General features: G+C 33.1%; 5 protein-coding genes across 5 annotated transcripts; 1 reads left to right on the top strand and 4 right to left on the bottom strand.

The window, feature by feature from the left end:
• Nucleotides 1-2,532, top strand: LOC103574821 (lysosomal Pro-X carboxypeptidase). The gene is made up of 6 exons (XM_008554368.3): nucleotides 1-438; nucleotides 627-767; nucleotides 840-1,120; nucleotides 1,202-1,359; nucleotides 1,417-1,589; nucleotides 1,718-2,532. The coding sequence occupies exons 1-6, from the start codon at nucleotides 283-285 to the stop codon at nucleotides 2,294-2,296; spliced, it is 1,488 nt and encodes a 495-aa protein (XP_008552590.1). The 5' UTR covers nucleotides 1-282; the 3' UTR covers nucleotides 2,297-2,532.
• Nucleotides 2,533-2,630: 98 nt separating this feature from the next.
• On the bottom strand, nucleotides 2,631-5,455 carry LOC103574829 (kinesin-like protein KIF3A). The gene is made up of 5 exons (XM_008554380.1): nucleotides 5,285-5,455; nucleotides 4,588-5,197; nucleotides 4,339-4,478; nucleotides 3,786-3,983; nucleotides 2,631-3,718 (listed from the first exon to the last, which is right to left on the bottom strand). Exons 1-5 carry the CDS (start codon nucleotides 5,297-5,299, stop codon nucleotides 2,648-2,650), a joined length of 2,034 nt encoding a protein of 677 aa, XP_008552602.1. The 5' UTR covers nucleotides 5,300-5,455; the 3' UTR covers nucleotides 2,631-2,647.
• A 2,032-nt stretch (nucleotides 5,456-7,487) lies between these two features.
• Nucleotides 7,488-8,912, bottom strand: Ank-n4 (viral ankyrin-4). The gene has a single exon (NM_001414848.1). The coding sequence runs from the start codon at nucleotides 8,681-8,683 to the stop codon at nucleotides 8,132-8,134; it is 552 nt and encodes a 183-aa protein (NP_001401777.1). The 5' UTR covers nucleotides 8,684-8,912; the 3' UTR covers nucleotides 7,488-8,131.
• A 2,064-nt stretch (nucleotides 8,913-10,976) lies between these two features.
• Nucleotides 10,977-12,744, bottom strand: Ank-n5 (viral ankyrin-3). Its single transcript, NM_001414850.1, has one exon. The coding sequence runs from the start codon at nucleotides 11,795-11,797 to the stop codon at nucleotides 11,306-11,308; it is 492 nt and encodes a 163-aa protein (NP_001401779.1). The 5' UTR covers nucleotides 11,798-12,744; the 3' UTR covers nucleotides 10,977-11,305.
• Nucleotides 12,745-13,754: 1,010 nt separating this feature from the next.
• LOC103574869 (tyrosine-protein phosphatase non-receptor type 9) lies at nucleotides 13,755-15,710 on the bottom strand. Its single transcript, NM_001414808.1, has one exon. It carries the CDS (start codon nucleotides 15,516-15,518, stop codon nucleotides 14,559-14,561), a length of 960 nt encoding a protein of 319 aa, NP_001401737.1. The 5' UTR covers nucleotides 15,519-15,710; the 3' UTR covers nucleotides 13,755-14,558.
• Between the last annotated feature and the right edge of the window lie 44 nt (nucleotides 15,711-15,754).

The following is a 15,754-nucleotide window of genomic DNA, read 5'->3' as shown; positions in this document are numbered from 1 at the left end:
CTCGAAAAAATGTGTCTTTTATTGACAGAGTGGCCAAGTGATTAGAGTCTTTATCACGATCAATAACCAGACAATTGATCTTTCTCTCTCTCTCAGTTCTTAGCTCTTGCACGAGCGTTTGGAGTATCACCAGTTGTAGAGGTCATTAAAACTTGTTATTTTCTTAACAGTAAATCCAATATCTTTGTATTGCTCGTTAGTTGTTAGTAATACTCGGATGGTCGTGCTGTAAACATCTTATTTCTTGGATTCATCTATTATATAATAATCTAAGTATTTAAAATGGATTACAAACAATATTATTTTCTTTTATCATTTATTTTAATATTCAAATTTATTGAGTCAAGTTCTCGGCAAGTGAGAAGTGAATTTACTAATGAAAATATTAAATCAAATACTTCGCAGTATAAATATGTTATTAAAAAATTTACTGTACCAGTAAGTAATTATTATTTATATATTCATAGTAATAATTATATCAATAGTAATATGTTATGTATATGAAATTATTTGAATGTGTCTTACAATAAATTTTTAATGAATTTATTTAAAATAATTATTGACTCATTATTAAAATAAATTTACATAAATTGCGTGATATATTTAATTATAAATTACTATTTTAGGTCGACCATTTCAGTTTTTCAATTAACGACACATTTGAAATCCGTTACTTTGTTAATGACACATGGAAGCATGGTAAAAATCCCCCGATATTTTTATATACCGGCAATGAAGGCTCGCTTGAAGTGTTTGCTGAAAATACTGTATGATTTTTTTTTTATCAAAATTTTTATAAATTCATTTTCAGAATTAAAATACGATTTTTTAAATTAAAGGGATTTATTTGGGACATCGCACCGAGCTACGGGGCACTTGTTGTGTTTGCAGAACACCGTTATTACGGTGAATCGATGCCGTTTGGCAATAAATCTACTGATAGTACAAAACACTTTGGATTCTTGACTTCACAGCAAGCGTTAGCTGATTATGTTGACTTGATCTCGTACATTAAATCTGATCCAAGTATGAAACATAGTCCGGTAATTGCTTTCGGCGGTTCTTATGGCGGTATGCTGAGTGCTTGGATCCGCATGAAATATCCCCATGTTATTCATGGGTAATTTTTTTATTTAAAAAATTTAAATAAAATAAAAAGATCACCGAGATATAAATAAACAAAAGGTTTTTTTATACTTAGAGCAATTGCTGCATCGGCTCCGATTCTACAATTTACCGGTTTTACGGATTGCCAAGTATTCTCTCGGATCGTAACCTCTGACTTTAGAGCAGTTGATCCGAATTGTGAGAAAGTTATCCGTAAATCCTGGAGTTCTATTAATAATTTCACATCAACTGGTAAAATTTAATTTGTTGTATTTTATATTGATTATTATTATTTTTTATACATTTTAGATCATGGAAAAAAATGGATGTCATCTAAATTTAAAACTTGTAAAACACTTAGTACGGTTGAAGATGTTAAAACATTTAAAGACTATGTATCAGCTATTTATAATAATTTAGCAATGGTTAATTACCCATATGAAACAGATTTTCTATCTCCACTTCCGCCATATCCAATCGCAGTAATTATTAATTTTATTTAAATGAACTAATTTAATTAATTTATTTTTAATTAAAAAATTTTAAGAAAAAATTCTAAATAATTTTAAAAAATTTTTATTATTATTGACAATAAATATTTTATTTTTAGGAATTTTGTAAGCAGTTAAAAAATACAAATCTATCATCAGATGAAGAATTATTAACAAATTTACAACGAGGTATTAATTTGTTCTCAAACTATACCGGCAAGACGAAATGTTTGGATTTAGACGACGCAGAGCCAGATTTAGGAGCAGCCAATTGGAATTATCAAGCGTGTACTGAAATGGTAATGCCTTTCTGTATGGACGGTGTTAACGACATGTTTGAACCACAGCCTTGGAATTTCGAGGACTTTAGCAAAGATTGTTTTAAACATTTTAACGTAACACCTAAACCGAATTTAGTCTGCGACACATACGGCTGCGATGATTTGAGTACCGCGACAAATATTGTCTTCAGCAATGGATTACTGGACCCATGGTCAGGCGGCGGTGTTCTGAGGAACTTGTCATCATCAGCCGTCGCCATCATCATACCCGAAGGCGCACATCATCTTGATTTGCGCGGTGCCCATCCAGCGGATCCTTACTCGGTCATAAAAGCTCGTGAATATCATAAGTACTCTATTAAAAAATGGATCAAGGAGTATCGTGAATTGATAAATAAAACTAGCGATATAATGTGATTTTTTTTTATTAATTAGTCGATTAATAGTACATAATTTAGCTGAAAGTATTTAAACATTTATTAAAAAATTTATAAATTATAATTTTATAAGTATTAAATAAATATATAAATAATAACAGGGCCAACAAATTATAAGAAAAATAATACTGCTATTAAAGTATAATATTTTATAAATAAATAAACAAGCTTATTGCAATAATTAATCTACATCTTTTTATTTTTATCAACGAACTGGAAATTAAATATATTTGCTAATTAATTTTTCAAGTGATATTTTAATTAAAATTAATAATCAATATTGTACATTAAATATGAGACAATATTGGCATTAATAATAAATAAATAAATTTTAATGAGGTGTACGTTTATGAGCTGTAGTGGGTCTGGGTACACCAGAGCGTCCGCGCAATTTTTTCGTCGGCATTAAATTATTTTCCGGCTCATTGTAAGTCAGATAAATATTTGATAAGTCTAGTTGCGGTTGATCTTTAGCAGTGCCGATGGCGGGTGTAGTTTGCGCTTTGCGCATGTTGTTCCCGGTGTAAGCAACGCACTTGAGTTGCCACTCGCCGATGTCTTCATTCCAGTGAACGTACCGTTCAATCATAGTTTGATATTGAACGGGTATGTAACTATTCAAAATCAACTCTTGCAGCTGTAGCTCGCGTCCAATACCGCGCACGCCTTCCAGCAAACCTTCCATTTCTCGTTGATGTTCCTCTTGCAAATCCAGCAACTCAGCACGAGCGGACATCAACATCGTGTAGACCTTAGCTAATTTTTTAGTCTTTCCCGCAGCTTCTTCTTGCAATGACGAATATTTTTCTTCTATATCAATTCGCTCGGCTTCTTTTTCTTCGATCGCTTTCTTCAGTTGCTCTTCTCGTTTTTTACGCTGGTCAAGTTCAATCGCCGACGCGGCCAGTAAACGTTCTTGAGCTTCGGCTTTCTCGAGCAAATTTTCACCACCAACAAGAATTTTATTCTGTAAATTTTGCATTTTTTCACGCAGCACTTCCTTTTCATTTTGAGTCTTCTTCAATTCAATGACATCCGTATCATCAGGACTCTTGTCTGTATGTTCGGCTTTGTCGATTTTTTCCTGGGCTACTTCAATGTCTTTATCGTCTAACTCTTCCATCGTCAGTATCTGACTTTTTCGTTTTGTTTTACGTGAATTTAAATCATCCTCAGCTGGATTTGACTCATCAGTATCGGCATCTGATTCCGATAATTCTTCTCCGTTTTCTTCCAATTGTTTACGCAGCTGTTCAATTTCATCTTGAAACTGTCGCAACAATGCGTCTTTAGGATCTTCATTTATTCTCGCTCGATTCTTTATATTTTTAGCTCGATTTGCATACCGTAATGTACTTATTGTTTCGTCGTAATTCATATCCGCTGGGCTTATGTTTGCACACTAAAAAAAATAATTAACTTAATTATTTTAGAAATTATTAGTAGATAAATAATTGAAATTTTATTACCATTAATGTTTTTGAATTACCACCCAACGAATCTTGTAAAAGTCTAGTCAATTTTGAATTTCTGTAAGGCACATGGGAACTCTGACCATCAACTAATGCTGATATGACATTACCAAGTGTTGATAATGATAAATTTATTTTTGTTGCTTCACGGAGACGTATTCCTGTTGCTTTCGTTTTACTTTGTCTTTCTGAACCCTTTATATTAATATTATAAATTTATATTAATTTATTAAACTATTTTTACATTTAATTATTGATTCGAAATTCGACTCGAATAATTCGTCAATTTTCGAATTATTTTTAACTTTTCAAACTGCCCGATTCAAATAGAGAAGTTTTGTTTTTAGAGTGACCAGAAATAATTTTTTTTTAGATTCGTGTCTGATCTCTCTACTTATCTCTGACAAAAATTCGAATTAGTGAAAAAAATATTACAAATTTAAGAGGTTCAAAAAAAATTTATGAATGGTGGGGCTTAAAAAAATGATTGATATTGCGAATAATTGAATAAATTTATCATCGGATAAATGTAAAATAAATATTAACATACTGCTAGATCAACAAGATGAAGTTTTCCCATTTTCACATGCTGCTCATTGTCTTCGCCAAGTTGACTAGATTCGACAGTTATCGTAAATATCGCATGCGATCTGGAACTCGATACATTCATCGCAGTTGCTCCAACCACACCTGTAATGACGAATAGTTATCACGGTTTACAATAAATAATAAAAACTAACGAAAATAAAATAATTCCACAGCAGCCACAGATTGAAAATACGTAAAAAAAAGTAATTACGATTTTTATTTCCCAGGGACATAATTCTGTCCAAGTCATCAGCATTGTTGACAACATATCCGCTCAAGTCTTTAACAAAAACTCCGATGTCAGGCCTCTCCTTGACTTCCAGTCGTGTGTTTTGATCTTTGCCCAGCAGATCGCGAATCTCTTCATTGTATATTTCCAGATAAGTAGCGCGTACCAAAAATTTCTGCTTATCATCGGCCTTGGCGATGTGGCCAAATATTTGGGCAAAGGTGTTAGGAATTATTCCACGTAACTGTGGTGGTGTTTTAGCGCCGGACATTGTGTATGTTTTGCCCGTACCAGTTTGACCGTACGCAAATATCGTGCCATTGTAACCTTGTAGCACTTTATCAACAATTGGACGGGCCGTTTCATTGTAGATGTCCACTTGGGTCGAGTCATCATCGAACGTCGCGTCGAACGAAAATACTTTTGGTGGTTCACCATGAACTGCATTAGGATTCTCGACAGTTATTTCGGAGTTGAGACGATCGACTTTGACTATTTTTTTACAATGACCGTCCAACTCCTTTCCATTTAATGGTCTAACACGTACTACAACTCGTACATTTTCTATCTCACCTAGTTCTGATGTGTTGTCCTTAATATATTTATTTAAAAAATTAAATAACATTAATAAATAATATTAATATTAATATTAAAATAATTAATATTTGTGATAACGTACCTCTGGTCCAGGCATGATTATTATATATCAGTATATGTGAATATGTATGACATGAGTTAGTGCATAGTGATTTATTTGTTGAGATTATTGTTTTTATTTTATTGCTGTGGTACCCGGTACGTAAACAAATGTCACCTGTAACTTGACGTTTCTTCAGTAGAATAATTTAGTACGATCGATAATTTAGTGTAGAGACTTGCGCAGAAAAATAATGTTTTTGGAATTTAATTCTGATCACTGGCAGTAGATGACAGCACTATGTAGTGCTGGAAAAGTGGGATATGTAGAAATTTTCGGTGCCTGACCTCTTTTCCATACTCTGAAAAATGGACGAAACTATTTCCGTTATACTCGTGGAGTAAATTAAAATTTTAAAACAGTTTTTCTGGCAAAAAAATTATTACTTTTGGAAATGCAAAATTCATCTCGTGAAAGTCCTAGAAAATGCCAAAGGCATCATTTTAAGCCTAATATTTGTCCGTGAATAAAAAAGAATTAAAAACTAGTTATTGTCACACCCCTAATTTCGAAAATTGTACATTTAGTTACGTCGTTTTCTGATTTCTATGGACAATAGGATTCGAATTTGCTACATCAATCCTGGTAGAGCAGAAAAATATCCTTTTTCAACTGATTTTTGTTTCGAGTGATCTATTTGTACCAAGAAAAACTTCAGAATCTTTACAATCGTAGAAAGAAATACTTTTTTGTAACGAATTTTCGTTACATGGGGATTCAAATTTCTACTCATTATTTGCTCGGGAAAGATAACTTTAATCAAGGATATTTATTCGAGTATATTCTGTTCAATAAGAATGTAGTAGACTTTTTATTCTAATTTCAATAGGTAATCTGGTACAAGATATAGTCTAACATTTTCGTATTCAAAAGTGAATAAAGAATACCGCTTATCCGGATTGGTTTCAGATAATTTTTCAGTTAATTAAGAGCAGTAATAAAAGTCATCTAAGAAAAAAAGCATAGACGAGAGTAGGAAAGATAACAAAGAATAATGATTGAGATAATTTTATAGACGTAAAATTTGATCCGGATAATCGGAGTGCTACTGTACGGATAATTTATGAATAAATTATATCACTACTACAGTGCTTCGACATTAAAGATATACATTTATATTATTAGTGATGACATTAGATCATTGCGCATAATTTTAACGTAAAATACTATTTGTTGTTGCAGAATAAAAGACTACACTTGCCCGACAACATAAAACATCAATTAGAATGTGTAAATTTATAGACAAGAAATGATAAATTGATTAACTGTTACTATGTGCAATTAATTAATCATTGCGGGATATGACATTTTCATGTGTTGTCAATAATTAAGGCCGTTTGTAGATGGATGATTCATAATAAAAAAATTAATTTTAGATGATGTTAAATAAATTTATGTTATTTATTTTTATGTCTTTGTGAAAAATCAATATTTTCTGATTTGTTTTGATATATATTAGTAATATAAAACGAGAGTATATATATATATATATATATATATATATATATATATATATATATATATATATATATATATATATATATATATATATATATATATATATATATATACTCTCGCTTTATATTACTAATATATATTAAAACAAATCAGAAAATATATATATATATGTATATTTCTTCATTATATTACTAATATATGATAACGCAAATAAATTTACAAGTAACTATGGAGATCAATGTAGGTCTAAAATTCGGATAAATTAGGTCTACATCGGTCTAACTGGATCTATTTAGACCTACATGATTGATTCTTGGCTATTTTTTCCTAAAAGTAATAGTACTCTTTAAGCCGTTATTTTTATCATCATATCTTAAAAACATATGATTTTCATTTATAATTTAAAAAGCTCTATATTCTGAATTTAATACATATTTAGTATGTTATTAAAACCTCTGTTGTATGCCATATGTTCGACGAGTTAATTCAGCACTACTCGATTTGCGTAAGGACAACTACCTGAGGATCAGTTAGAGAGATTATTTCGAGATGTAGGATACTTATCCGCCGAAAATTACGTCAATAGCAGGTTCGTCCTGACGTCATTTGATGTTCTACCTATTCTATGTCAAGTAAGAAAATTTCTTGATGGAATGCGATCCTAGTCGACCGTTGTCAATTTTATACGAGATTTTCATACAAAATGGACTAGGGTCGACCAGGGTTGGACTTCATCAAGAAATTTTCATTTTTGAAAGATAAAAGGGATCATCATTAGGTTTGTGAACTGCAATTTTCTTACCGGACATAGAGTATCGGTGAAAGCTTAATTTGGTACGCTAAATAACTTAAAATATTTTATAGCCTATAAACAACATTGGATGTACGTTAAGATATCATATAGTATTGAATTTGAAAACAAAAAAAAAACGACGTTTTAGACCCAGTTATGTTTATTATAAAAATGAAAATCAAAATACTACCCAATACCCTACATGATACAATGATTTAGAAACAAGTTACAAACAGTAAATTACAATACCTATACATCAATAGCGATCGATTAACATTCGGTTATCGGATGTGATTCATTACTTATTCCGATCAGAGAATAACATAAAAATGAACTAGATAATTACATACAATTATATATAATTATATTTAATTTTTTTTACATTATAGTCTCTTTAAATCTAATAAACAATTCAATACAAATTCGCATACAAGTTATTCCAAACCTATTAACTAAGGCGACATTGTCTATGTCTAGCACTTATCACTTACCGATGAAACACAAGTGCACTTATGTTATTTGCAGCACGTACACATAACATTTTTGAATACAACATTTTTTTTTCACACTTCCAGTTACTATTCTGAATCACTCTTTTCTTCTGAATCACTTACTTCGTCTTCACTGCTGCCATCTTGCCGAGGAATTGCACCATAGGTTTCAAGTATCTTCACCATTTTTTTGTCATTGTTGAGATTTTTCTTCGATGCCAATTGGTGGGCAGTGAATTTGTAGAAATCTTCTGCTTCCAAATTGATGCCTGGTTGCTGACAAATCCATGCAACTAGTTCATAGTCGTTTCTTTCTACTGCCACGTGAAGTACAGGTTTATGACAAGAACTTTTTAAATTAAGGTCTGCTCCATATTCTATTAACTTTTCCATTATCCGTATTGCTTGTGGTCCTTTATTTCTCAACGCTGCTTCGTGGAGGCAAGTATTGCCGTCCCTGCTCCACTTTCGTAGCCATGGCTTGATCTTTTCATCTACGAGCCCCTCGAGTGCACACAGCATCTTTAACCATCCTTTTTTTGCAATGACGTGAAAAATATTCTCTCCAGTATATGCCTCATGTCGCTCCCAGTCTATCTCGAGCAGAAGCGGAAGATTTGACTTATCTGAACTATCCATTGCTTAGAAATATTTCACGGTTCTATCCCGAATGAATTGTGTTCACAAACTGGTGTATTTTTATCTACACTTCATTTATATCATACGTATTATGACGTGTTCCATCCTGCTATATTGCGATAACAATATCTGTTTACAAATTTGGGATTCGGACTTCCCTAATTTCAATGAACAGTCATAGGTTATCGTTTGTTTTCATCGTGGACAATAGTAGGGTAAGAGCACTAGTATCCAGCCTATTCGCTATGAGTGTGACTGCAGCGCCAGACAAAATATGAACTACGGGAGGCTGTCAGAGTATGTTTTCATACGTATGTCAATAGCAAGAAACATAAAAATAAATAAATATTATAAATAATAGTAAAAAAAAAGTTGTCAAAAGTATGTGACAGTTTTATAGTAATTGCAGTTTTGTTTTTTAGCTAAACGAACCAACAATAAGTAAGTATAATGATAAAAAATAAAAAAGATTGCAGTAAGCATTTAGGTTAAGTTGTTTGAAATTCATATCAAAGTCAAAATATGATACTAAGGAAAAAATCAAAATGAAAAATAAATAATTAAATAATAACAAAATAAATACTTTCATGTGTGCTTGCTTACAATTTCAGTAATCATAGCCTCCCGTAACTCCGAAAGTAACCACTGCAAACGCTTCAGTCAATTTGATTTCCCCTACCATGGCTTCACTCAGAGCGAATACTCAGTAGCCAGCCGGTCATATACTTTAACATTGGCTCAAACTATATATAGATATAATTTAACATGAAGTGGGTGGGTACTGAATTGGGGCTGATCACTGGTGCTTTTACCCTATATGTAATACCACAGTCTGTTTACGAACTCGGGATTTAGGCTTTCCCGATTTTGAATGATTCAAAATGATTAAGAGTTATGCAATTTCAAATTATTCTAAATTAGATTTCTTAGTCAGGGTATGTTAGTGGTAGAATTGCCTGATGACGGACTTGTACAAAGGTAACTTGTTATTGTTCCTTTGATGCCGCTGTCACTGATAAACTTATAAAAGGAGGAAACCCGTATGGGTATGTGGAGAAATCGCGTCCCATCACTAACCTATGCAATCTGTGGGACGATAGGGGAATTGGTACCATGGGGGACCCATTCCAAGCCCCACTTCGACCAGAGTCTTTCTATTTCCTGAGATGGAAGGAGTGTTTGAGTCCAAGTGAGGTCGGTCTCGTGGTGGCTGTTGGTGGGGCACCCACATAATGTGAGCTTATGTTCATATTTCGCTCTTATAATATATGGTGGATTCATAATAGACAAATAGGGTTACGCAACGCAGGTGTGCCCAGAAGGGTGTGGTATTGGCCTCCCGTCAAACGGAGGTGGACTTAATCGTCCCGTTACATTAATTTTTTTTCAGCTAACTAAGACTTATTAATATATTTTATTCTTAAAACATATTTTATAAGGTTCAAGATGTACTATAGCCTGCCGTAATTATCTGATTGTAAGGATAGATGCAGTTAAACTTTCTATGGAATAAAATTGAAAAATATTCATATTAAGATTGTCTTCGTGTATATGCAAGACGAAGGGATTTCATTATATTACACTTTCTATATTAGTATTAAAGTTTTAAGTATGGCATTGAATTTGAAGGAAAAAAAAGGTTTAGTTCCAGTTACGTTTATTATAGAAATGAAAAGTAAAATACAGCCCAAAAACTTACACGATACAACGATTTAGAAACAAGCTACAAAATAGTAAATTACAATATACCTGTATATCAATGCATTAATACATATATATATAATTTTTTAATTTTAATTGTTTTCTAGTTTATAGCCGCAATTACGGCCTTTTACACTTTTTGCCTTTATATCGCAAACTGCTTTACTTCTTCTCCTCTGCCTTCCGTTGTGCGGCTGTGGCCCGACTTGTGCTTATACTGTACTGTATCATTACGGTGATGCCCTGCAACCTCCCTTGTGCAATGGAGGTGCAGTGGCTAGGGAAACCACAGAAAAAACCTAGCCAGTACAGTTCGGTTTGGGTGAAGCTTCAATGATCGATAAAATTCCCATTTTACCGATCACTGGATCTTCATCCCGCGCCTAGCGATCAGAGACCTTCGTTCGAACCCGACGTGTGACTAAACGGTCACCCAGCCAAGTAGTGATCATGCTCGATGCTACTTAACTTCGGTGATCGCCCGAGCCACGCGCGTGCCGAACGGCTGCCTCAGCCGCTTACATATATATATATATCAATACATATTACAACATCTATATATCAATAACGATCTAATATTGTAAGGTTTTTGTTCGTCCATATCGGATGTGATTAACTACTCTGGTCAAAAACAAACATGAAAATTGAGAAGTAGATATTATTAAGCTATGGTTAAAATAGTTAGATTTTTACTTACATTATAGTTGCTGTTAAATCTTTTTAAACCAGTTATACACAAATCCACATACAAGTTATTCTAAACCTACGAACTAAGGCTACATTATCTATATTTGAAATTTATTTCTTATCGATAAACACGCTTATGCTATTTCTGACATGTACATATACCACTTATGTCTACACAATTTAATTGATAGAATGTAGGTTAATATTCTAAATCACTGTCTTCGTTGTCGTTAACTACTTGAACAATTGCATCATATAAGCTTCGAGTATCTCCATTTTATTTTCCTGACTTTCTTTTAATTTCATTTGGTCCATAACGTAGTGGAAGAATTTTTCTGTTTGTAAATTGATGCTTGGCTGCTTCCATAACCACACAGTGAGTTCATGATCTTTGTTCTTCACTGCTATGTCAAGTACAGTATCACCATTACAATTTCTTCTTGTATTTAGATTTGCTCCATATTCCACTAACTTTTCTATCAACTGTATTGCTTGCTTCCCTCTATTCGCCAACGCGGCAACGTGAATACAAGTATCGCCAAGCTTGTTTCGCTGTTGCAGCCATGGCTTGATTTCTTCATCTATAAGCACGTTGAGTGTATGCAGTGTCTTCAACCATCCCAATTTTGCGATAACGAAAAAAATGTTCTCTCCAGTATACACCTGATGTAGCTGCCAATCTGTCTCAAGCAGCATTTCAAGATTTGAATTATCTGCACGCTCCATCGTTTAGTAGTGGCTTACGATTCTATCTCGAATGAAACGTATTCCCGAAGTGGTGTATTTTATTCGGCCTGCCTATCTATATACTCTACCGGAACCTCCTAAATGTTTAATGTATTGTGATAACACTATCTGTTCACGAACTCGGAATGTGAGCTTTCCCGATTTTTATAGGTCATAGGTTATCGGTTGCTGATTCATGTTTGGAGAACGATAACAAAGTATGTACTTTACTTGTGAAATAACGGATAATATAATTAATATAAGTGGATACATAATACAATTTACAGTGTTCTACACCTAAGAATTTGACTAAACTAATTGAGACTGTTTAATATATTTTATTCCTAAAATATATTTGATAAGGTACAATTTGTACTATAGCTTGCTGTAATTATCTGCTCGTAAGGAGGGATAAAGAACAGCATTTAGATTAGCAACATTACCGGTTATCTTATCTTTGCTACCTTATATAGCTTCAAACATTTTATAGCCGAGAAATAACCCTGGCTGTACCATTAGTATATCCTCATACGATATGATAAGTATGATTTTAGATGTAAACCGATTGAGTACCTATCAATTCGACTGTATATCAAAAGGCAATTATACCTTGAGCAATATTAGTCATAAATAAAAAGTACCAGAAAACTCTTGTATTCCCATGCTAATCTTGGTTACCATTTCAGAATCTCCTATGCCTTTGGAATGAGTCGTCCCTAAATATCATTTAGAGACCCAGCACTTAAACTTAAATAGAATAGCGGATTCGTACCGTTGCATGTAAACGCCCCCTTTAGTTCCTTCATATCATGGAATGTTTTCAAATGTAATATTTCGCAGCTGAACTATCGCGACAGCAGTATATTATTTATCCTCAAGTATTTTTAGAAAAATGCCATTCGTAAATTATTATTTTTTACTAACCATCCATTTTTCCGCTTTTGCGGTTGTAGGCATCATTAGCGTTATTTTTTTCAGTCTGTACTTCCTTTTGTAACTAAACTCAAAACATTCCTAAATTTAGTGGTCGTACTATTATGACGTTATCAGTAAAACCTACAACCTTATCAATAACCAGAAAACTTGTGCTTACCTACTGAGTATTCATTTAGGCAAACAAATTGAGTTTGCTAACTATTGTGAAATACAATAATTTATTTTCTGCGCATCAAAAAAATTACAACGGAAATTTACGAAAATTCTTATCAGTTATTATTCATGTTTGGCCGTTACTCATCACGGATATAGATAATTTACGAGAGTAGCATAAAAGCTTTAATCTCGCAAAAAAGATTTACAGCCATCATAATTGCGTTATGGTCATTATTTAAGCCACGACGTAGAATATTTTGGAACGGTTCCTCTGTCATGGTGTCTGTTGAGTGCAAATATGGTACTCATAATTCTTTCGTTTTAGTGAACTATCATCAAAGAACGACATTGATTAATACAGCAATAAAACATTTTACGATCAATCCAGTCTTAATAGTTGAAAGCTTTCTGTCTTTAAGACTTGACATTTTTTTAGTTTTATTTTATAAAATGACTTTTGTCAGCAGTTCGTTAAGCGTACTAAAACATGTGTGTTTCTCGTTTTTAAATAATGAGCTCGTAAATTATGAAATAGCGCGTTAAAGTCTAGTTACATTATCTGACTATGAATCTCTTAGGGTTGAAACGCAGAATACGAAAGTATTTTTACATTTCCTGAAATAAATATATTTTGGTAAAAAAACATTTGAACTAATTTTCCTCATTAACCAACAGTACACGTTTTATAGGTATTATAATACTGTTCCGTTAATGGAGCAGGACAAAATATATATGTTTTAAATTAATTTAATGATAAAAGTACATGAAATAGGTCACTAATGCAAGTGATGATAGCATGTCCTTATTAATATTCTAAATTAACTAAAAAAAAAAAATTTATTTTTACTGTTCCATTTTTCCAATAACTTAGAAAATATTTAGCAGAGTAATTTAAATCACTAATTATATGTAAGCTTTAATATAACCTTCCGACCGCTGAAGACGCATTCAAATCTGTTGGTACATTTGAGAAATATGTAAGAACCAAATTTTGTTTAGACACACCCACATGGATATTAATCACCTCGAAATGCCACCTGTTGAAAGATATAGACCAACAAATTGAACTAAAGCCAATAATGTCTCTTTTTGCACATCTTTAAGATGCACATCAAATCATAATCTTTATATGACTACATTATCTGTTGAAGTATGCCTGTAGTGATACTCAGGTGCAGTCGATTATAGACCGTATTGCAACTACAACAGAAACCAAAATTGTTTGCACGGAACTTCGAGTCTGATCAGCGTCTCAGAGTGTTGACAATTATTATGCTCGGCTTTGGCAGTCAGCCATAGAATTAAATAATATCGAGATTATGATCCCTGATGAGTAGAGTAGTTGATTAGCCATGGGTTAAGAATGTGTTTGAAAATTTTCTTACCACCTAATAGAGCAATTTGTTTCATATTTTATGACTTTATTTGGCTGTGCTGTTCTTTGAAAATTCTTAATTGTTATGCAGAATAAAAATAAATAACAAACGATTACGAAAAATCTTTAATACACAATATTTTACAAAATAATAAGCTTAATTATAATGCTTATTTCTTTAATTATATAGAGATACCAATTTCAAATATAGTGAAACCTAAAGTTACAATTAACCATTTCAGTGATACATAGGTAAAACTAGTACATGACAACCCTAAGCCTACAGCCTCATGTTCAGAAAACAGACGCTCTTTTGAAAATCAAACAATATTTTCTGACTCGGCTTCTGAAAAACGAGGTCTTACCATCATCTTCCGTTTTCAACTCTAACGCCCATTTACTATGCAATAAGATTTTGTTAATGATTAGGTATTCCTCAAAGCTAAAGAAATCTAATTGCGTTTGACCTTTTATTTTTAGTAATACACTAGGCACTGACACTGACTTTGTTTCCCGTATCTGGTTTAAACAGATGTCTAACGCACAGAACGATATCGCTCTTTCATAACGTCCAACACTGTGAACCACTATTGGTGTACGCGCACATTTGTTTGATGATGATGCAGATATGTTGTAGTTTTCCTGACTTTTGTTGACCATCTTCAAGAAAAATATAAACCGCGCTGATTCGATTGGCAATTTACCGTCTGGGTGTTCATGATACTCATAATGAGTTATTTGTTTTGATTTGCCATTTTTCTTATTGGCAACTGTGAGTAATATTTCCGTATAGTAGTTATGTGAGATTGTTTTCTTTTTCCACACATTGAATTCACCTTCAGTGTAGTCAGAAATATGATTATGCAGCCAATATTGACAGTTTTTCCAATCATTAATGTCGAATCTCACTATTACGCGACAGTTAGTTTCCCAAATTAGTTTCCAGTAGTTGCGAGACTTTTTTTCGGATGTAAGGGTCTCAACCACTATGAACTTCCTTTTCAGATCGTACCCGTCGACATAGCTTGCGTAGAAACTGTCTGATCCGTTGACAGACGGCTCCAAGCTCTGGATCGATTTCACACTACTTCTGTGACGGTGTCTTCGGTTTCGTTTCTTCGTTTCCGGAGTTTCCTCGTACCAGCAGGTATGGTTGACGAACAGGTGCTCGGACTTGATGGTTTTCATGTATTTCGAACTTTTACGCCTCCAAAACTCATGAATGCTCAGATTAGAAGAACGTTCGGCATACATTGTTTTGACAATAACTTTCGTTGTTTAATATAGTAAGATGTTATCGCGAGGACAGCCGGTAATTTACTGAGAGCAGACTGATGCGGCCTTCTTATAATAGTCCTTGGACATCTGATTTTTCGGGGGAAACATGTCGTAGTGTATGCAGTATTAAATTCATTTTTGGAACACAATTCTTGCCATTGCGCTGTTAGATCAATAGACTGCGATGACAAACAAAACAAAGCCGTTTTATT

This window comes from Microplitis demolitor, chromosome 7 (assembly GCF_026212275.2).
Source record: "Microplitis demolitor isolate Queensland-Clemson2020A chromosome 7, iyMicDemo2.1a, whole genome shotgun sequence".
Classification (NCBI taxonomy): Eukaryota; Metazoa; Arthropoda; class Insecta; order Hymenoptera; family Braconidae; genus Microplitis; species Microplitis demolitor.
This window is presented reverse-complemented; position numbering and strand designations above follow the sequence as displayed.